The 22,602-nt window shown below is 39.0% G+C and overlaps 2 protein-coding genes across 2 annotated transcripts; both read left to right on the forward strand.

The window, feature by feature from the left end:
• The first annotated feature begins 45 nt into the window (after nucleotides 1-45).
• LOC104423985 (alpha-mannosidase) lies at nucleotides 46-9,972 on the forward strand. Its single transcript, XM_039303727.1, is given in 30 exon segments — nucleotides 46-585; nucleotides 703-786; nucleotides 1,824-1,912; nucleotides 1,995-2,169; nucleotides 2,472-2,591; nucleotides 2,681-2,764; nucleotides 2,859-2,930; nucleotides 3,067-3,180; nucleotides 3,482-3,582; nucleotides 3,684-3,777; nucleotides 3,885-4,052; nucleotides 4,145-4,234; nucleotides 4,408-4,473; nucleotides 4,547-4,603; nucleotides 4,701-4,820; nucleotides 4,822-4,921; nucleotides 5,253-5,389; nucleotides 6,348-6,416; nucleotides 6,532-6,591; nucleotides 6,741-6,812; nucleotides 7,400-7,447; nucleotides 7,652-7,771; nucleotides 8,162-8,227; nucleotides 8,372-8,484; nucleotides 8,576-8,666; nucleotides 8,751-8,861; nucleotides 8,937-9,032; nucleotides 9,102-9,149; nucleotides 9,491-9,559; nucleotides 9,683-9,972. Coding segments are annotated over 30 exon segments (3,036 nt in total). The 5' UTR covers nucleotides 46-372; the 3' UTR covers nucleotides 9,872-9,972.
• A 1,491-nt stretch (nucleotides 9,973-11,463) lies between these two features.
• Nucleotides 11,464-21,756, forward strand: LOC104422779 (alpha-mannosidase). The gene is made up of 29 exons (XM_039303726.1): nucleotides 11,464-11,965; nucleotides 12,085-12,168; nucleotides 13,153-13,241; nucleotides 13,325-13,499; nucleotides 13,762-13,881; nucleotides 13,970-14,053; nucleotides 14,147-14,218; nucleotides 14,352-14,465; nucleotides 14,764-14,864; nucleotides 14,966-15,059; nucleotides 15,394-15,561; nucleotides 15,659-15,748; nucleotides 15,917-15,982; nucleotides 16,049-16,105; nucleotides 16,197-16,416; nucleotides 16,745-16,881; nucleotides 17,890-17,958; nucleotides 18,080-18,139; nucleotides 18,290-18,361; nucleotides 19,039-19,086; nucleotides 19,300-19,419; nucleotides 19,894-19,959; nucleotides 20,107-20,219; nucleotides 20,311-20,401; nucleotides 20,481-20,591; nucleotides 20,667-20,762; nucleotides 20,848-20,895; nucleotides 21,237-21,305; nucleotides 21,416-21,756. Exons 1-29 carry the CDS (start codon nucleotides 11,753-11,755, stop codon nucleotides 21,602-21,604), a joined length of 3,036 nt encoding a protein of 1,011 aa, XP_039159660.1. The 5' UTR covers nucleotides 11,464-11,752; the 3' UTR covers nucleotides 21,605-21,756.
• Nucleotides 21,757-22,602: the final 846 nt, after the last annotated feature.

Genomic DNA, 22,602 nt, shown 5'->3' on the forward strand with positions numbered 1-22,602 from the left:
CCGCAATTTGCACGCTTGCTTTTGGCCTCACTGGATGGAGTTTAATTAACCAATGTGCCCAAGCATTGAATGATGACGCCCAAACAAAGAAAGTGACTTTGCACTTTCTACTATAGAAAGAAAGAGTGAAGCAAAAACTGTAGGCCTTTAATGATATACCATTTTTGAATCTGTGCCAAAATCACAGTCAAGAGTCAACAGGGCCGGGCAGTAAAATCCAATATAACCAGACGAGCTCCACCTGTCATCACTCCATCACTGGTCCATCTCTTTGGTGATTCCATCATTCATCAACCTTATAAATTCAACAGTTACTGAGCACATTAAACAGAGAGAAAGAGAGATTGCGAGTGTGTCATTGTTGTTGCTGAAATGGGTACTCTTGTGGCTTGTTGGTTTGCAGTCATGATTTTGGTGATTGTGGGTTTGTATGGGGGAGTGGATGGTGCTTACGTGAAGTACAACACTTGTGCTGGGGTTGTGGAAGGAAAGTTGAACGTGCATTTGGTCCCACATTCGCACGATGACGTTGGATGGTTGAAGACCATCGACCAGTACTATGTCGGCTCGAATAACTCTATCCAGGTCCTTAAATATTTGGGATTAAAGAGTGAAATGTAGTTTGGCTATGTCGTTCAGTTGATGAATCATTATGTGTTTAGGTGAATGGAAAAATGTTTTTGTGCGTTATTGGTTTTGCAGGGTGCTTGTGTCGAGAATGTGCTTGATTCTGTCATCGAAGCATTGGCGCGAGATCCCAATAGGAAGTTTGTGTTTGCCGAGATGGTAAATTCTGCCAATTTCAGCCTCTCTCAGTATGTGTGTTTCATAGCGTTATCTTGATTAGAAAGCATATCTCTGAAGGCTCATTTTTGTTTTGATCATCTCCAAACCCTGCTTTTAGGCTCTCTGCAATCAGGCAATTTTTCTATCTCAGGCTTGAATCTAGTCGATCAGCTTGACTCCGCTGGTCTAAAGCATTGTCGTAAAACTTTAATCTAATTTCTACATATCCATTAAGGTTGACACGAAGATACTGATGGATTTGGCCTTTAAGAAGCTAAAACCTTGATGCAATTTTGCAATCCAATTGCATCAGACCAGTAACTGAACTTCCAGCCATGCCACCAAGACACACTAGACAGAAGATATTGAAGTCCAGCATAACAGTCCCAAATAACATCAAAATGGCAGTTGCATGATTCTCATTTTATAATTTCATGACGATGACCAAGGAGTACTTTGGCCAGATGAACCTTTGGGATTATGTGGCTGCATGCTTTCTCTGTCTTTCATGCTTCATGAACAATAAATTCGATAGCACCTGCTACCAATTTTTCCCCATGAAAGATGGTCATTACTCTGCAGTAAGGGCGTCTACCATTTATTAATCTAAAAACAGAAGAAAGATTTGATGCCTCAGAAAATTCAATCTTTAGAATTTCATTCACCTATTCATTTATGTTCTTGTGGACTTGCATACTAGTTCTCTTAGTTTTATCAGCCTGAGATTATCCCCCTTAATTGCTCATTCTCAAAACCCTATTCTATTACCCTCAATCCATGGCTAAAATTCAATGTGCAGAGAAAGTGTAATTTAGCCAAAATAAATTTTAATTATCAAACTTTTGTATTGCAACGTGTACACTTTATCATTGCACTTTGAAGTATTTATTTATCTTGAAGTGTACCTCACACATTGTTTGCTCACAAATTGTTAGACACTCGTGGTTTCTGTGAACTAACAGTTGTTTTTACTCCACTGTCCACTTTCGAACAAGCTTAGCTTGATACGGCCACTAATGAATTTCTGAAAATTATAGGCTTTCTTCCAAAGATGGTGGTTAGAGCAAAGTCCAGAAATGCAAGAACTAGTGAGGAAACTTGTGAATGCTGGCCAATTGGAATTCATGTATGCAGTCAGGAAGCTTGTACTGTGTCTATGGCAATTTCTGCACTATTACTGTCCTGACAATAATATTGGCAATTTGCAGAAATGGTGGATGGTGTATGCACGACGAGGCAACAACTCATTACATTGACATGATTGACCAAACAACTCTGGGTCATGGCCTGATAAAGTCAGAATTCAACAAGGTTCCTCGAGTTGGATGGCAAATTGATCCGTTTGGACATTCTGCTGTGCAAGCTTACCTACTCGGAGCTGAGGTAGAAGATTCTATCTAAGGTTTCCTCAATGTTGTCCTTTTCTTTTTTCACTTTCCAATCAGTCTTAAGAGTATGTGCGGTTGACGTTTGCACACTATGATGCAACTGTTACACATTTACAAGTATCATGTTGTCTAACTTTCTATGTCCTCAATTGGAATGAGTATGACACCCCACCCACCTCCCCCCCCAAAAAAAAAAAACAAAGAAATTGGGATGAGAGTTGCTTAGCATGGTTGTTTTGCCTCATAAATTGTCCATGCTTTGTGTCGTATTTCCTATGACAGTCACAAAATTTGCAGGTTGGATTTAATTCCCTGCATTTTGCGAGAATTGATTATCAAGACAGAGCAAAACGCAAGGATGATAAATCTCTTGAGGTTATATGGCGTGGGTCTAAAACATTTGGTTCTTCATCTCAGGTTTGAATTGAAAGCAGCCTGATTACCTTCATTTTTCTTGGTTACTTAGCTTCAACGATTAACATAATGCACTTGTCTGTGCCCCGCAGATTTTCACAAATGTCTTTCCTGATCACTATGGTCCACCGGAAGGTTTCAGTTTTGAAGTGTTTGATGATTTTGAGCCTGTTCAGGTGCTGAGATTCAACCAAATCAGTCATCTTCAAGTTTTTCATTCTGTTCATTTTTCTAGCAGACGGATTCACAATTGCAATATTTATACTGCAGGATAATACTCTCCTATATGACTATAATGTTGAAATAAGAGTGAATGATTTTATTAGTGCTGCAATGACACAGGTATACTCTTAGCTTTTTGCAGATGGGCTTTGTTGTATCTTGGTTTGTCTCTGACTGAGACAGACAACTATCGAGTAATTAGTTGAGTAAACATCTTTGAGGTACACATTTAGGAGCTCATTTTTCTTGTGAACAGGCGAATGTGACAAGAACAAATCACATTATGTGGACCATGGGTGAAGATTTTACCTACCAATACGCTGAGTCTTGGTTCAAGCAGATGGACAAATTCATTCATTATGTTAACAAGGTCAAACTACATGCTCTATCGTTTGCTTTTATTATGTTAATAAAAGAGTGGTTATGCTTCAAAACACTTAAAGTTTTGCAAGAACTCATTTCCAGTCCCAGATAATTTGGAGACGTCCCTAGGCATGGTACTTTCCCTTGTTTCTTTTTCTTTGGATGTAACCTGAAAGGATCTATAATCAGTTTAGAATAAGACTTTCCTAGCTTACTCTGGAGAGAAGAGATGCTTTTGCCCTTTCCTTTTCTTTCAATGCATTTGACATAATTTTCTTTTCCTGTTCCTGTTATTTCTTCTCTCTCAGGATGGTCGGGTGAATGCATTATACTCTACACCATCTATTTATGTCGATGCCAAAAATGCAGAGAATGTATCATGGCCTTTGAAAACTGATGATTACTTGCCGTAAGTACCACCATTTTACCTTTCCCAGTTGCCTCTATTCAATATTTCTATTTTAATCACCATCACCTAGATATATGATGAGCGCTTTCTTCTGTGTACAGCTATGCAGATCGTGAAGATGCCTATTGGACTGGTTTCTTTACTAGCCGGCCAGCCCTGAAACGATATGTCAGGATGCTAAGTGGATATTATTTGGTATTGTCTCTCTTTTGGAGCTCATACTTTAACACAACACTGTATATCCCTTCCTGTTGTTGGCAAGTAGAATGCCCATGACACTTCAGTGTCGTTTGTCTATATAGGCAGCTCGCCAACTTGAATTTCTTGTGGGGCGAAGGTCCAGTGGTCCTAGCACTTATGGGCTCGGAGATGCCTTAGGAATAGCACAACATCATGATGCACTCACTGGTACTGCTAAACAGCATACGACCAATGATTATGAGAAGCGCCTAGCTATTGGAGCTTCTGAGGTCAGATACTAAATCCCATTGAATTTTCCCTTTTGGGGTTTTTCTCAACTCTTAATTTATTTCAAAATGCTCTTTGTTCTAAAATTGATTAGGCAGAAGCTGTTGTTGATAATGCTCTCTCGTGCCTAGTTAGTAAGAAACCAGGAGGTCAATGCTCATCACCTGCTTTAAACTTTAGCCAGGTAAGTTTTAATTTAATCCCTTCAGTTTCTGACTAAAAGGATTTGAAAATGTTCTTCAAACTATAACATAAGCAAGTCAGTTCATTGGGACTTAAATTTTGTCTGAAGACTAAATGTTTCACTTACTCAAGATGACCTGTATTCATCTCTTGTTTCTGTCACTTCCTTTACAGTGCCAATTGCTCAATATAAGTTTCTGCCCAGCAACGGAGGAAGATATCCTGGATGGAAAGAGTCTGGTAACTTTTTGGTTTTTATGCTGTAATCTCTTTAAATAAATATGTATGTTCTAATAGAAATTTTCTGTATCAGGTTGTGCTAGCATATAATTCACTTGGATGGAATAGAACTGATATTATAAGGATCCCCGTGAGTATTTGCTTCTTTCCTGTTGTGCCAAGAGTTTATGCATCAAGATATTGATAATTGCTCTTCGATATGATTTGGCAATGACAATGTCTACCAGGTTACTGATTCAAATTTTGTTGTCCGTGATTCTTCTGGATATACCGTTGAAGCACAATTTGTTGATTTGGATAACGTTACAATCAACTTGAGGAACTTCTACGTTAAAGCCTACTTGGGACTTGTCGCCAAAGCAGGTCCCAAAGTACTGGCTTCTATTTCAAGTTTCATTACCTCCATTGGGTTGGAACACATACTTCATTTCTAAAACAGCTAAAGAAGGTTGGTATTTACATATTAATTCTCGTTTTCAAGCCTCTGAGATTTATATTTATATCATCTGCCATGACTCAATAGAGTAGATTTCAAGAACAGGAAGTAGAACAAATAACGAGTCAAAATTCAAACCCATAATAATCAGCATTAGGTAAAATGCATTATGTAGGAGTGGAGATGATCCTAGACATGCTCCAAAAGTATTCAGAACCCATTTGTAGTGCATGTGGCCGGAAAACCGGTCAGCACAATTATATTGACACAGCTGCATAGTTGTTAGTGAGCCATGTTGATGTTTAAATCTATCTTGCCTTCTTTGGGCTTCAAAATGATGCAGGGAAAACTAAAACCAGTTTCGTTTCTACACTGGGCAATCCACAGAATGACACCATAGAAGTTGGACCAGGGGATCTGAAGATGCTATTTTCGTCAACCTCTGGGCAACTTGTCCGGATATACAACTCTAAAATGGGGGTGAGTATAGTGAACGTTATTGATTTTTGTATAGCGGCAAGATTTTCTTCCAAAGTGTGTTCACTGTTCTGTTACCATTTCACTATGCATAAATAATTCCGTTGAAATTATCAATCTCATTCACTTCTTTAAAGTTCTTTGGACCAGAACCATACTAGCAACTTTTTTCGTAGAAAGAACTTGCTCTCTTACAAAGATAATTTACAAGCTGAAATACCTGGCTCTAAGAAAAGGGCTTATTTTTTATACTACCAAAAGTATGTTTAAGAACATCTCAGTCACCAGTTTCTCTTGAAATCCAAAAACCATATGTACACTAGTCATGTTGCTCATTGACAGATATATCGGGTATCCAAACAAAAATGGGTTCTGGAATGCAAGTGGCTGTTTCAGTTTTGTAGCTTAGTTCGTGTGTTCCAAATAATAATTTTGGATGCCTATTGATTGATTTACTTGTTCTATCTTCGTTTTCCACTGAGGATCAGTTGAGTCAATCATTTCTGTTATAGGGCACTATCTCATCTCCGCATTCTGCCTTTTCTTTTACTTCTTGGATTGTGTCTCGTGGTTGGCATCTTAATCTACTTTATTAATATGTCTTGGATATAAACGTTTGCAGCACCTCGTTGTCCTCTTAGGACTTGAGACGAATGTGTAATTCCAGTTTGAAGGATCATGGAACAATCTATCAGTAAATAGGAAGCGTCCATTCATAGTAGCAAAAGCAAGATAATGATGAGAACTTGTAAAATCAGACGTTTCAATTCTTGTTTGACAAGAATTCAATGCTCTGCAATATAAAACTTCTTGTCCTTCCTTTACTATTGGATTACCTTCCAGTGGATTCACAAGGGTTTCGTATATGCTACTGCGTGGCTATGCCAAATTCACTGCATAGCATTTTTAGTTTTTTTTTTTTTTGGGATAAATCTTTAGTTGGCTGACTCAAATTTACCAGGTCGATGTACCAGTACAGCAAAGCTATCTCTACTATGCCTCAAGTGTCGGAGATGCAGATAATCCTCAGGTAACTCTTTCTATGCTTGGTTTGTGATGTGATGCAGTCTAGGCCTATTCACAACACAAATCAAGGAGGGGTAGACAGATAAGTGCAAGTGCTCAGCAGAGTTCTTTTGTCACAGGCTTCTGGTGCATACATCTTCCGTCCAGATGAATTGCGTCCAACTATTGTTTCAAGAAAAGTAAGCAGCTTGCCATTACTCAGCTGTGCATGCTCCAACTGACTCTTGGAACATTAGAATACTACCTATTCGGCAATGTTCTCTATTAAATCTTTTCTAACAAAAAGATTGGACACATAAAAGTTCATGACCTATTTCAACTCTCACAGGTGCCCATGAAGGTTGTTCGTGGACCACTAGTCGATGAAGTGCATCAACAGTTCAGTTCATGGATCTATCAGGTCATTTGTTTGATAAATAATGTCCAAGCCCAGATTGTTCTTGCTTATCCCAATAATTTGCTTTGCTGTCTCTCTAATTTTCTTTTCAAGAACCTATGGGTTTTACTTTTCATGGGCTTACAAATCTCAAGATACTTGAAGGACCAAAAAATGTCCAGAATGTAGATGTTTCAGCAAAGAGTTGAACTGAAGCATAGTAGCATTTGGCTTGAATAGCTAAGCTACTGATCAGAAATGTCAGTGAACACAAAAGTAATTAAGTTTTTTTGTACTCAAACAACCTTGCTACCTTAGCAAACAAAAAAGTTTAAGGATTTTGATTTGATGGTAGAGAAGTAGAAGTTAATTTACTTCTATTATGCCCCATTTTTCATAGCTAATTCAGATCCACTATGTCAACTTACAATATTCATTCCAGAACACTCAAAGCAAGAAATCAGGACATTCTTGAAAAACCCTTTTTGCCCCTTTGGGTATGAATTGCTGCTATGAAGTGCTTCTTATGAAGTTTTGAACCGGCATAATGTTATCATGAGTCAAATGGCTTGATTCTCTGACATCTGATTTTACTTTTTTCACTTAATTAGGTCACGAGATTACACAAGGACAAAGAGCATGCTGATGTTGAATTTACAGTGAGTTGCACTTTTCTATTTTTGTTGTTTGTAAACTATGATTTTCTACATATGAGAGAGTTATGCAACGAAACAGTTGATGAATTTTCAATGCTTTGCATGCAAAGTCAATGGATTTATTGTCACTGAAGTCTACGTTTGAAAGATTTAGCCTCTTCAGTCTACAAGAAATCCTCCTAAGATTCTTGCTTTGAAACTTTGAAGATTGGACCAATTCCAACAGATGATGGAGTTGGGAAGGAGGTGATAACACAAATGACAGCGAATATGGCAACGGAGAAGACTTTCTACACTGATTCTAATGGAAGGGATTTCATAAAACGGGTAAACTCTGAATCTACATTTCCTGTAGATGCCGCCTTTGAAATAATTGACATTCTCAACAGATAATCTGCATATCAGTACTGGCAGATGGTACGCAATGTTTGCTACACTTGTTATTGTATTCAAACTCACTCCATTAAGCATTTTCCTAGTTTTAGATTTATTAATTATGATGTTCTCTGAGCATTTCAAATTCCAAATGTTGTTTAAAAGAAAAGTGAGTTCACTTATCATTGAAAGACATGAGCTGGAATCTGCATTTTCCTACTTGCTGAAAAAAAGAAATGGTGTGCAGCGTATCATTCTCTTCCAGTCACGGTGATTCATCCAACGGCCATCTTGCTTGATTGTCATAGGCTGATGCGAAAAGGCTTACTATGATTCGTGCAGGTGCGAGATTATAGACCAGATTGGTCCCTCACTGTTACTGAACCTGTTGCAGGAAATTACTATCCAGTAAGTTCTTTCATTAAACAATTTAGAAAATGATTTTTAGTGATGTTTGTCCTTCAATAGATGAAATTTTATCTACCGACATCATAGAATCATAAATATGTTTTTCCCTAGAAATGATCCTCTCCTTTACACCTATGCCCTCAGATTAATCTCGGAATTTTCACCATGGACAACAAAACTGAATTCTCGGTCTTAGTGGACCGTGCCGCTGGAGGAGCCAGTATCAAAGATGGGCAAATAGAGTTGATGCTTCACAGGTTCGACATGCTATTTCCATGCTTTGCCCCATACGAGTACTTCCTTTCTTCAAATTAAAAATCTTTTACCTTCTCTTGCTTTGTGCACCAGGCGAATACTCGCTGATGACAGCAGAGGAGTGGGTGAACCTCTCGATGAGATAGTGTGCATTGCAAATAATAGTACGTGCGAAGGACTAACGGTACGTTATGTCGTATAGAAGTTATCTGTGGACGAACAATTCTTTCTCCTTGTTTGTTTTTCCTAGGTGAAGTTGTATTTCCAGGTACGAGGACACTACTACATAGGCATCAACAAACCCGGGACAGGAGCTCGCTGGCGTCGGACTACCGGCCAAGAAGTGTACTCACCTTTAGTTTTGGCTTTTGCACATGAGGTAGGGATTATATGAATTAGCTTTTTTTGGTCCATGCTTAAGCCTTTACCTGAGCAAAAGATAATGATCCTGCAGAAGATGGAGGACTGGACAGCATCTCATGTTACCACAGCGACTACTATGGATTCGAGTTACAGTTTACCTCAGAATGTCGCATTAATCACTCTGCAGGTAATTGAGTGTTAACTCAAATACTCTCTCTCACTCTCTCTGAGATTAATTGACCTTTCTGTTTCGCAGGAGTTGGATGATGGAAGTGCACTTCTACGTCTTGCCCATCTTTATGAGGTGAGAAAACTACTTAGTGTACCCTTTTAGCCTGCAAAGAAGGAGCTTCGTCGACCTATTTCATTCGAATGCAATGTCATTTGGGCTATGATATGAAAATCCATGTGAGATCTAGAATCAACAGAACTGCGAATCTTCGCAAACCCACAAGGAGAGAGTAGTCCAACTATGGAGGCATCGCCTCTTGGATCAACTACACCGACTCTTTTAGGCTATTCACTCACTACACTTTCCATCAATTCGACACACTCATTAGTCATTTGGTCCAACTTCAATCAAAGAGAGGTGATTGACAGATACCACACTGTATTCACTTCCATCTTTCTTGTGAATATATGTAGCCTGGTGAAGATGCCGAATATTCGACCTTGACTAAAGTCGAGCTGAAGAAGATGTTTGCCGGAAGGACGGTACGTTAAGCCTTTACAGCTCTGTTCCAATTATTCTTTCTTAGTATCTGCATACCACACTAAAGTAGTTTCTCATACTGATGGACATAATTTGGTCATTGATATGTATGGTCGTGAGTTCAGATAAAAGAAGTAAAAGAAATGAGCCTGTCTGCGAACCAAGAGAAGTCTGAAATGAAGCGGATGACATGGAAAGTCGAAGGGGAAGTCGTGGCAGAACCAACGCCCCTGAGAGGCGGCCCTGTCGCCATGTCGGATCTTGTCGTCGAGCTCGGTCCCATGGAAATTCGCACTTTCTTGCTGAAATTCTAAGCATTGCAATACTGTCTCTTTTCATGGAATCAATCAAACTTTCGATGTCTCTTTCAAGCATCTTATAGTAAAGAGATCAACCAGTGCCCGAAAGGGTCCGATTTAGCGTAAGAGCACTCATAGTACAAACGGAGAAAAAACTAATTTAAGCTTTGTTTGTTTTGGAAAAAATTAATATTTCTTGAAAATCTTTTCCAAGAAGAAATTTTCTAGAAAAATGATAATACTTTTTGGTGTTCAACTAAAATCTAAAGGTAATTTGGACATGAGCACTCGGGAAATTGGGCATGACATTTGGGTCCTTGGCATAAGACCCTGCCACTTGTGCGTAGGTCCTAATTGCTTGAGCCCTAATTTTGGGAGACCAGGCCTGGGACCTTGGTGCCTATGCTTGAGTCCCTAGTGACTAAGCCTATGTCCATCGTGGTAAGGCCCAAGTGCATGGAGGCTAGACCTAGGACCCTAGTGCTCGTGTTTGGATCTTGGCGCTCAAGTCCGAGTCCATAAAGGTAGGGCTCAGTCCATATAGGCCAAGCCAAGAAACCAGCGCTTGTGTTTAGATTCCCGGCACTTGACCTCGAGTCCATCGAGGAAGGGCTTGGGTCCATAGAGGTCGGCCTAGTGCATCCAAGCTTTGCCCAAGTCCTTTAGAGAGTTCCATGCTTGGGCTCGATGGCCCCGACTCGAGCATCAACGATCCAAGCAGGGGTGTCGATGTCTCGGGCTTGGCCTAAATGGATTCGAGCCAAGGCTTGGCCTCAATGGACTAAGATCCTACCTCGATGGGCCCATGCCCAAGTGCCAAGGAGTCGGGCCAGGCAAGTTTCCATCTAATGATGTTGCTAAAGATATAGTGTTATTCCATGTTGTTTCTCTATTTTGTTACTAATTTATCTTTACCTTATTTTATTTCATCTTCTTCATTACGACAGCTGCAATTCCTCAAACTCATAAAGAGAGATATAGATGTACATGTGAAATGACATGTCGGAACTTTTAATAGCATTAGCGGATGGAGAAACTTGATGGGGATCGGAATTTGACGACTGAGATGGGTAACTTTATACGAGAAGAAAAGCAATATAGGCCAAAATTTAGACTTGACTTAAAATGAGCGCTTTTAAAGTATTTGATTCAAGCACAGCATGAAAAAGCTATCATTTTTAACTTGAATTTGCTCATGTAATTACAGATGCTTCAAATGTCGTGGTGCTAAACATTGAAATATATATAGATAAGGCTCATTGAGACAAAAAGTTAATTTTTTGTCCTTAGTGACACGAGATAATACCAAAAATAATGAAGAAACATTTAGTTTTTCGAACGGTTCGAGGAATATCGATTTTTATATACACGTGATAATTGTCTTGTCGACTTATCTGTTACGTCACCAATGGATCAATCACTGATCTCGTCCGGTCCCAAAAACAAACGACAAAAGATCTCGACGAACGTGCCTCGCGATTCGTCCCCCTTGTTTTCTCTTCCTCGGCCGTCTCCTTTGACTTCCTGGGATGAAAAGTCCCGGCGACTTCCTTCCATTGGAAATACTCAGTTTTTTTTTTTATTTTTTTTTTATCACTCTTACTCTGGTTCTTGTCAGATTACGGTCTGCATATTTCCTTTTGTAATATGCCATTCATGGAGGTCCCTCGTACGAGTGACCCGTGTCGTGAATCAATCGTTTTTGTCCTCACAACCCCCGACGAATTACAGGCTGTCCACTAAAGCCCAATATAACTGGCGGGGATCCACAGGTCACTCAATCAAGTCCAGCTCTTTGGTGAGTTCACCACCTACAAATTCCTAATAATACAGTCCCTAGCCGCTGAGAGAGAGAGAGAGAGAGTTTGTCAGCGCGCACGCGCTGCTGTTGCTGAAATGGGTACTCTTGTGGCTTCCTGTTTCGTGGTTGTGATTTTGGAGACTGTATGGTTGTATGGAGGAGTGGCTGGAGCTTACGTGAAGTACAACACTAGTGGTGCGGTTGTGGAAGGGAAGTTGAACGTCCACTTGGTCCCGCATTCCCACGACGACGTCGGATGGTTGAAGACCATTGATCAGTACTATGTCGGCTCGAACAACTCCATCCAGGTCCTTAAACTTTCAAGTTCGAAGAGCATAGTGAAGTTTGGTTATATTATACTGTTGATGTATAATTATGCGGTAACGTGGATGGGAGAATGTTCTTATGTGTGCTATTGTTAGTGCAGGGTGCTTGTGTCGAGAATGTGCTTGATTCTGTTGTCGAAGCATTGTCGCGAGATCCCAATAGGAAGTTTATATTCGCCGAGATGGTAAGTTCTGTTAATTTTAGATTCTCTCTGATGCATACCTCTGAAGGCTCATTATTGTTTTGATCATCTTCAAACCTTGTTTTTGAGTTCACTGCAATCGGTCAAATTTTCTATGTCAGGCTTGAATCTAGTTGATCAGTTTGACTCTATAGCATTGTGGTAAAATTCAATCCAAATGACCGTCGTGATATTAATCCTTTTCATATTTATAGCTAGCAAATCTGCAAATCCATAATGGCTGACATGAAGACACCGATGGTTTTGGCCTTTAAAGAAGTTATAATCTTTGTGCAATTTTTCAATCCAATTGCATCAGAAGGGTAACTGAACTTCCAGGCATGCTGCCAAGACAAACTAGACCGAAGATATTTAAGTTCAGCATTACTTTCCACATGAAAATTGCCATTACATGATTCTCATTTTTAATTTCATGTTGATAACAAAGACTACTTTTGAAAGATGAACCTTTGGGATTATAAACCTGCATGCTTTCTGTCTTTTGTGCTTCAGGAACACTACATCTGATAGTACCTGTTACCATTTTTTCCTGCGAGTATTGGTCATTACTCTGCAGTAAAGACGTCTAGCATTTAATAATTAAACTTTGATGCTGCAGTAAAGACAAACTTTAGCATTTAATAATCTGAATATTTATAATGGAGAGAGATAGAAGAGACAGACATTTAACCAAGATAAATTTAAGTTATCAAACATTTATGCTGGAAATTGTTTACTTTGTTGTGCTTGTAAGATGGTGCACTTTGTAAGATCAGTTTATCTTGATAGATGGATCATAGTCAACTTCTGCTTCCTTTGAAGTGTACCTTTGCTCGCGATTGTTCAATAATCATGGTTTGTGTGAACAAACAGTTTGTTCTTAGGCTATAGCTTCTTCACATCAGGCCTTCCATCATCCCCTCCACTGTTCACTTACAAACGAGCTTAGCTTGATACAGTCACTAACGAATTTCATGAAAATGATAGGCTTTCTTCCAAAGATGGTGGTTAGAGCAAAGTCCAGAAACAAAAGAACAAATGAGGAAACTTGTAAATGCTGGCCAATTGGAATTCATGTATGCAGTCAGTAAGCATTTAAATTGGTCTATGGCGATTTCTGCACTACTACTGTGCTGACGGCAATGTTGGAAATTTGCAGAAATGGCGGATGGTGTATGCACGATGAGGCAACAACTCATTACATCGACATGATTGACCAAACAACTCTGGGTCATGGCCTGATAAAGTCACAGTTCAACAAAGTTCCTCGAGTTGGATGGCAAATTGATCCGTTTGGACATTCTGCTGTGCAAGCTTACCTGCTTGGAGCTGAGGTAGTAGATTCTATCTAAGGTTTTCTCAATGTCGACCTTCTCTGTTTTCACCTTCCAATCAGTCTTGAGTGCAGCTCTGAGTTATTTTTTGGTATGATCTCTGCAAACTATGATGCGACCATTAGACTTTGAGAAGTATCATTTTGTCCAACTTTCTCTGTCCTCAAATGAAAAAGGACTTGCCCAGCATGGTTGTTTTTCCCAATAAATTTCCATGCTTTGCGTTGTATTTCCTATGAAAGGACCATCACCATTTTTGCAGGTTGGATTTGATTCCCTGCATTTTGCCAGGATCGACTATCAAGACAGAGCGAATCGCAAGAATGATAAATCTCTTGAGGTCATATGGCGTGGCTCTAAAACATTTGGTTCCTCATCTCAGGTTTGAAATAGAAGAGAACTCATTACCTTCATTTTCTTGGTTACTTTGCCTCAGGATTAATATCATGCACTTGTCTTGACCCTTGCAGATTTTCACAAATGCATTTCCTGTTCATTATAGTCCGCCGGATGGTTTCGATTTTGAAATGTCTAATGATTTTGAGCCTGTTCAGGTGTGTGCTGTTATTCAACCAAATTAATCACTTTCAATTTTCTTTTTTTTTCTTCTGGCAGACGCATTCACAATTGAGATATTCAATCTGCAGGATAATATTCTCCTCTATGACTATAATGTCGAAAAAAGAGTGAATGATTTTATTAGTGCTGCAATGACACAGGTATACTCTTAGCTTTTTGCAGGCAACAGCTTTGTTATGTCTTGGTTTGTCTCTGACTGAGACTGACTATTGTCAAGTACGTGTGAACGTTATTGAGGTACACATTTAGGAACTCATTTTTCCCAATGAACAGGCAAATGTGACAAGAACAAATCACATTATGTGGACCATGGGTGATGATTTTCAGTACCAATACGCTGAGTCTTGGTTCAAGGAGATGGACAAATTCGTTCATTATGTTAACAAGGTAAAACCACCTGCTCTGCTATTTGCTTTTATAATTGTAATATGTGAGTGTTTATGCTTCAAAACACTTGAAGTTTTGCAAAAACTCATTTTTGGTCATGCATAATTTGGAGATTTCCCTAAGCATCAAGGTTATGATACTTTCACCAGTATCTTTTTATTGAGAAGTAACCCAAAAATCTATAATTAGTTTAGATGAAGACTTTCTAAGCTTACTCTGGAGAGGAGAGTTTTTCCTTTTCTTTCAATGCATTTGCCATAATTTTCTTTTCCCATTCCTGGTATTTCTTCTCCCTCAGGATGGTCGGGTGAATGCATTATACTCTACGCCATCTATTTACGTTGATGCCAAAAATGCAGAAAATGGATCATGGCCTTTGAAAACCGATGATTACTTTCCGTGAGTACTGCTTTTTCACCCATCTCAGTTGCCTCTATGTGATATATCTCTTTTAATCACCATCAACTAGATATATGACCAGCACTTGCTTCTGTGTACAGGTACGCAGATAGTAAAGATGCCTATTGGACTGGTTACTTTACCAGCCGGCCAGCCCTGAAACGATATGTTAGGATGCTAAGTGGATATTATTTGGTATTGTTTCCCTTTCTTGGAGTTCATACTGTTTCAGAACACAGGATATCTCTTCCTGTAGTTGCCTATTTCAAGCCAAGGGGAACACCTGCGACTTGAATGATTTTGTCTTCATTGTGTTTACATCTTTGTGACTTAAGTTTCTGGAGGGATGAGTTGTGATAATTTTTAATTTTCTTGGTGCCATGGGCAGGGTTAAATCTTAAAATGACTATCTGAGGAGATAATGTGTTTTTCCCCCTTGCTTCGATGATTAATATCATCTAATCCACATATATACTATGTATAGCACCATTAAACATTGCCATGACTGTGCTCTCTTTTGTCTATATAGGCAGCACGCCAACTTGAATTTCTTGTGGGGCGAAGGTCCAGCGGTCCTAGCACTTATGGGCTTGGAGATGCCTTAGGAATAGCACAACATCACGATGCTGTCAGTGGTACAGCTAAACAGCACACGACAAATGATTATGAGAAGCGCCTAGCTGTTGGAGCTTCTGAGGTTGGAAACTGAAATCCTGTTGAATTTTCCTTTTAGGGTTTTTCGCTCTCAACTCTCAATTTGATCTCTAAATGCTCTTTGTTTTAAAATTGATTAGGCAGAAGCTGTCGTCAATAATGCTCTCTCGTGCCTAGTTAGTAAGAAACCAGGTGGTCAGTGTTCATCATCTGCTTTGAACTTTAGCCAGGTAAGTTTTAATCTAATTCCTACAGTTTCCAACCATAAAGATTTGTGATGTTCTTCAAACTATCATATAAGCAAGTCAGTTCATTGGGGCTTAAATTTTGTGTAAAGACCAAATGTTTCCATTACTCAAGATGACCTGTATTCATCTTGTGTTTACATTTTTTTACAGTGCCAATTACTCAACATAAGTTTCTGCCCAGCAACAGAGGAAGATATTCCAGATGGAAAGAGTCTGGTAACTTTTTAATGCTATGAGTTCTTTAAAGAAATGTGTATATTCTCATTGAAATTTCTTTATCAGGTTGTGGTAGCATATAATTCCCTTGGATGGAATCGAACGGATGTCATAAGGATCCCAGTGAGTATATACTTCTTTGCACCAATAGTTTATGCATCAAGAGATTGACAATTGCTCCTAGATATAATTTGGCAAAGAAAATGTCCACCAGGTCACTGATTCAAATTTTGTCGTCCGTGACTCTTCTGGAAATACCATTGAAGCACAATTCATCGATTTGGATAGTGCTACAATCAACTTGAGGAACTTCTACGTGAAAGCCCATTTGGGATTGTTGCCACAGCAGGTCCCAAAGTACTGGCTAATATTTCAAGTTTCAATACCGCCATTGGGTTGGAGCACATACTTCATTTCTAAAGCAGCTACAGAAGGTTGGTACTTACATACTTGATTCTCGTGTTCAAGCCTCTGAGAATGATATTTATATCATCTGCCATGGCTTGTCAGAGTAGATTTCACGAACATGAAATAAAACAAATAACAAGTCAAAATTCAAACCCATAACAATCAGCATGATGTAAAATGTATGCAGATGAGCCTAGACATGCTCCAAAACTATTCAGAGTCCATTTGAAGTGCATGTGTCTGAGGCCATAAAACTGATCAGCACAATTAATTCAACACAGCCTCATGGTTGTTAGTAAGCCATGCTGACTCCTTTAAATCTATTTTCCTTATCTGGGCTTCAAAATTATGCAGGGGAAAGTAAAAGTACCGTTCTCTCTACACTGAGCAATCCACAGAATGATACCATAGAAGTTGGACCAGGGGATCTGAAGATGCTATTTTCATCAACCTCGGGGCAACTTGTCCGGATATTAAACTCTAAAACTGGGGTGAGTCAAGTTAGTGTCATTGATTTTTGTTTAGCAATGAGATTTTCTTCCAAAGTGTGTTCACTGTTCTGTTACCATTTCACTGTACATGGATAAATCCATTGAAATTGACAATCTCATCTTATTCACTTCTTCAAAGTTCTTTGGATTAAAATCGTACTCGTGAATTTTTTGTAGAAAAAAGGTGCCCTCTACATAGTTCTTCTACAATTTGATAAAACTTTCTCTAAGGAAAGGGCTATTTTTGTACTGCCAAAATAGATAACTGCAAGTGTTCAGCTGGAATGCTTGATAGATAAAATTAGATTGTAACTGCAAAAAGACAACTGAAAGTGTTGAGCTCTTGAACTTCCATGAACTTCTGTGTTGAAATATTTCAATTTTCAATCAACAGTTCCTCTTGAAATGCGTTGCTCCTTGACAAACACATTGATTACCAACAAGTGACCACTATGAAAATGGGTTCTGGAATGGAACTTGGCTGCTTCTGCTTTCTAGCTTCAATCATGTCTTCTAAATAATAATTTTGGACGCTTAATTGATTGATGTACCTGTTATATCTTCACTGTTAATTGAGGATGAGCGTAATCAATCTTTTCTGTATAAAGCACTATCTCATCTCTATATTCTGCCTTTTCTTTGGCTACTTGGATTGGGTCTTATGTGGTTGGCATCTTAACCTACTTTATTAGTGTGTCTCTTACTCCAGTGTTTACAGCACCTCTTTGTCCTCTTAGGACTTGAGATGAATGTGTAATTCTAGTTTGATCAGAACAACAATGAGAACTTCTCCTAAAATTAAGACGTTTCCATTAATACAATAACATTAGCTTTTCTTCAGGTTTGACGAGAATTCAATGTTCTACTTTTATAACACTTTTTGTCATTCTGTTACTTTATTTATTGGATTATCTTCCAGTGCATTCACAAGGGTATCTTATATGCTACTGTGAAGCTCTGCCAAATTCACTGCATAGCCTCTTTAGTTGACTGACTCAAATTTACCAGGTTGATGTACCAGTACAGCAAAGCTATCTCTACTATGCCTCAAGTATCGGTGACCCAGTTGATTCTCAGGTAACTCTTTCTGTGCTTGATTTTGACACGATGTAGACCAGTATCTAGACCTATTTACAGCACATACCCAGGAATGGTAGATAGATGACTGCAAGTGCTCAGCAGAGTTCTTTCATTGCAGGCTTCTGGTGCATACATCTTCCGCCCAGATGGTGCTCGTCCAACTATTGTTTCAAGAGAAGTAAGTGGCCTCTATTACTCAGCTGTGCATGCTTTAACTAACTCTCGGAACATTGATTAATACTATCCATTCAGCGATGCCGAATATTAAATCTTTCCTAACAGCAAGATTGGACAGATAAGAGTTCATGACCTATTTCAACTCTCACAGGTACCCCTGAAGGTTGTTCGGGGACCACTAGTTGATGAAGTGCATCAACAGTTCAGTTCATGGATCTACCAGGTCATTTGTTTAATAAATTAACTCCAAGCACACATAGCTCTTGCTCATCCCTATGATTTGCTTGGCTGTTTCTCTTTCTTTTCAACAACCTATGGATTTTAGTTCCTGTGGGCTTACAGAACTCAAGATACTCGAAGGACCCAAAGATGTCCAGAACGTAGATATTTCAGCAAAGAGTTTGACTGAAGCATTGTAGCTAACATTGGGCTTGAATAGCTAAACTACTAATTAGAAGTGTCATTCATTTAACCAGAATCCTTGACCCAGAAAAAGAATGACGCTTGTTCATTGTACATTGGGCATTAACATTAAAAGCTTAAGTTTTCAAGTTCGATCCAAGTTTAAGTTTGCTTTTGTACTCTGAACCACATTGCTACCTTAGTAAACAAGCAATCATAAGGATCTTGATTTGATTGAGAGAACAGGTGGGTAATTTACTTCTATAATGCCCCTTTTTGATTGCTAATTTAGATCAAGTATGTCAATCAACCAACTTCATCCCAAAACACTTGGAGCAAGAAATCATGAGATTCTCAAAAAAACCCTTTTTTCCCCATCTGGTATGAATTGCTGCTATAAGTGCTATATCTTATGTTGTTTTGGACCGGCACAAAGGGAACACACGAGACAAATGGCTTGATTCTCAGACATCTCATTTCTCTTTTCCACTTAATCAGGTCACGAGATTATACAAGGACAAAGAGCAGGCTGATGTCGAATTCACAGTGAGTTGCCCTTTTCTATATTTGTTGCTAAGCAAACTATTATTTTTTACATATGATAGAATTAGTAAATTTATTAACAAAACAGTTCATTGAATTTTCAATGCTTTGCATGCAAAGTCGATCGATTTATTGTCACTAATGTCTACGTAGTAAAGAATTAACCTCAAGTCTCCAAGAAAATCCTCCTAAGACTTCGTCCTTCAAACTTTGAAGATCGGACCAATTCCAACAGATGATGGAGTTGGAAAGGAGGTGATAACACAAATGACGGCAAATATGGCCACGGAGAAGACCTTCTACACTGATTCTAATGGAAGAGATTTCATAAAACGGGTAAACTTTAAAACCTACATTTCCCTCAGATGCCATCTTTGCTTATTTTTGAAATTATCGATGTTCTCAACAGATGATCTCAATATTAGTACCAGCAGATGGAGAGCGAGGTTTGCTAGACTTATTATTGTATTCAAACTCTCTCTACTGAGCAACATCTATCCAAGTGTTAAGTTATAGCTTGTGATGTTCTTTGAATATTTCACATTTCAAAGGTCGTTTCAAAGAAAAATTGGTTCACTTAACATCAAAAGACATTAGCTGGAATTCACATTTTCATTATCAACTGAACTACATCTTCAGCTTGTTACTAAAAAAAAAAAAAAAAAAAAAAAAAAAAAAAGAACTACATCTTCAGCGAAATTATGTGCAACATTGTCTTTCCAGTCACAGCGTTAAGTCAGACAAAAGCCATCTTACTCATTCATCACTTGTCCTAGGCTGACGCAAAATAACTTATTATGGTTCATGCAGGTGCGAGATTATAGATCAGATTGGTCCCTCACTGTTACACAACCTGTTGCAGGAAATTACTATCCAGTAAGTTCTTTAAATTTAACGATTTACCAAATGACTGTGAGTAACAACATGGTGCTTGAACATATGAAATTCTATCAACCTGTAACACAGACTCCTGAATATATTTTTCCCCTAAAAATGATCCTCTCTCCTACGCTATGCTGTCAGATTAATCTCGGAATTTTCACCAAAGACAACAAAACTGAATTCTCTGTCTTAGTGGATCGTGCCGTTGGGGGAGCTAGTATCAAAGACGGGCAAATAGAGTTGATGCTTCACAGGTTCGGCGTGTCCTTTCTGTGCTCTGCCCCATATGAGTCCTTCCTTTCTTCACATTAGAAATCTTGTACCTTCTATTGCTTCATGCACCAGGCGAATACTTAAAGATGACAGAAGAGGAGTGGGGGAAGCTCTTGACGAGATGGTGTGCATTGCAAATAACAGAACGTGCAAAGGACTAACGGTGTGTTACATCACCAGAAGTTATCTGTGGACGACCAATTGTTTCTCCTTGTTCGTATTCCAAGTGATTGTATTTCCAGGTACGAGGACACTACCACATAGGCATCAGCAAAGCAGGAGAGGGAGCTCGCTGGCGACGGACGACTGGCCAAGAAGTGTACTCGCCTTTAGTTCTGGCTTTTGCACATGAGGTAGGGATTGAATGCATTAGTTTATCGTGGCCTATGCTTAAGCCTTTTAACTGAGCAATAGATAATGACCTGCAGAAGATGGAGGACTGGACAGCTTCTCATGTTACCATTGCGACTACTATGGATTCAAGTTACAGTTTACCTCAGAATGTCGCTTTAATCACTCTGCAGGTTATTCAGATTTGTCTCAAATACTCTCTCTCTCCCTTCCTCCCTCCCTTCCTCTGTGAGATTAATTGACCTTTCTCTTTTGCAGGAGTTGGATGATGGAAGTGCACTACTACGTCTTGCACATCTTTATGAGGTGAGAAAAGAACTTCATTTACCCTTTTAGCGCAAAAAGAAAGAGCTTTGTCAATCCATGTCATTTGAATGTGATTGGGGCTGTGATGAAAACTCCATGTGAGATCTAGAATCAACAGAACTATGAATCTTCGCAAACCCAGGAGAGACTGTAATTTAACTATGGAGGCATTGCTTCTTGAATTGACTAAACTCACTCTATCAGGCTATTCACTTACTGCCGCACTTTCCATCAATTTGACACTCTCATGAGTCATTTTTTCATATTTCAATCAAAAAAGAGGTGATTGATATATATCATATCGTATTCATTTCCATCTTTCTTGTTGTGAATATATCTAGTCTGGTGAAGATGCCGAGTATTCAACCGTGGCTAAAGTCGAGCTGAAGAAGATGTTTGCGGGAAGAATGGTATGTAAAGCTTTTACTGCACTAATGCCAAGGCTCTTCTTAGTGTCTGCCAACCGCACGAAGTACTGTCTCATACTGATGGACATTGATATGTATGGTTATGACTACAGATAAAGGAAGTAAAGGAAATGAGCTTGTCTGCAAACCAAGAGAAGTCTGAAATGAAGCAGATGACGTGGAAAGTCGAAGTGGAAGTCGTGGCGGAACCTATGCCTTTAAGAGGGGGCCCTGTCAATGTCTCGGATCTTGTTGTCGAGCTTGGTCCCATGGAAATTCGTACTTTCTTGCTCAAATTCTAAGCATTGTACGTAATGTCTCTTTTCACGTAATCAATTAACTTCCAGAGTCTCTTTCATACATTTTTTTCATAAAGATGTTAACCAGTGCCCAAAAAGGGTACCATTTAGCTCAATATGAAACCAATAAGTGCAGGTTTTTTTGGCTTTCCTAACAAGTGCACTTCCAGCATCAATAAAGGAGAACGGTAGTTTAATTACTTGCTTAGTTTATTAAAGCAAACAGACAACGGCCTTCACAAGTTTTCTCGGTGAGTATCGTAAAAAATTAATTGTTAACAACTACTCACCCGGATGATCGCCAGTTCAAATGTACAGAACTGTGTCCTTCAGTGGCAGTCCTCTTCTCTGCTTTGGACCACGCGAAGAGTGCCCATCTCCAGGTTGCATCAGTTATGAGAGATTAAGAAAAGGAACATATAAACTTACCTAGGAACATCTCACGTTCGATGTCAGCGTGTGTTCAAGCTGAAAAATTACAGCGATGTTGCCTAGGTAAGGGTTCTATTCATCTTTTTCTTTTTAATAAACAAAACTAGAGATGCCGAAATCAGTGAAGAAAATTCATATTGGAGACGACCGAATCATTAGTGAAAAACAAAATTCAGATAAGTGAGCAATGTTCACTAGTGTGACCATGGAGAAAAATCTCAACGAGTGTCAGTCAGTATCCTCGTCCCGATCCGGAAAGAAACAGACAAATGTCTCAATGAACTTCACTCGCGATTTGTCTCTTTCCTCTTCTCTTCCTTGGCCACGCTTCGTCCGTTTTCTTGGCCTCGGATGAAGTCCCCACAACCACTTCTTTTCAATGAGATGCTCGTCTTATTACTGTTATTCTTGTTTTTGTCAGAATAAACTTCCGCATATTCAACACCCTCTTGTCCGAAAATTATTGAAGATCCCCTTAGGATCACATCGAATCCCACGAGCCCTTTATCCATTACCCGGGACGATTGCTTTCTTTCTTTCTTTTATTTTTTAAAAGTGCGGTCTGACTT

The sequence above is a fragment of the Eucalyptus grandis genome, chromosome 10 (genome assembly GCF_016545825.1).
Source record: "Eucalyptus grandis isolate ANBG69807.140 chromosome 10, ASM1654582v1, whole genome shotgun sequence".
Lineage (NCBI taxonomy): Eukaryota > Viridiplantae > Streptophyta > Magnoliopsida > Myrtales > Myrtaceae > Eucalyptus > Eucalyptus grandis.

What these genes read in the sequence shown, in the direction of transcription:
- LOC104422779 (XM_039303726.1), top strand. Translation starts at nt 11,753, where the DNA reads ATGGGTACTCTTGTGGCTTCCTGTTTCGTGGTTGTGATTTTGGAGACT. An exon ending in ATGATTTTGAGCCTGTTCAG is followed by an intron (nt 14,054 to 14,146) that starts GTGTGTGCTGTT and finishes TTCAATCTGCAG; the next exon opens with GATAATATTCTCCTCTATGA. An exon ending in TCGCTTTAATCACTCTGCAG is followed by an intron (nt 20,763 to 20,847) that starts GTTATTCAGATT and finishes TCTCTTTTGCAG; the next exon opens with GAGTTGGATGATGGAAGTGC.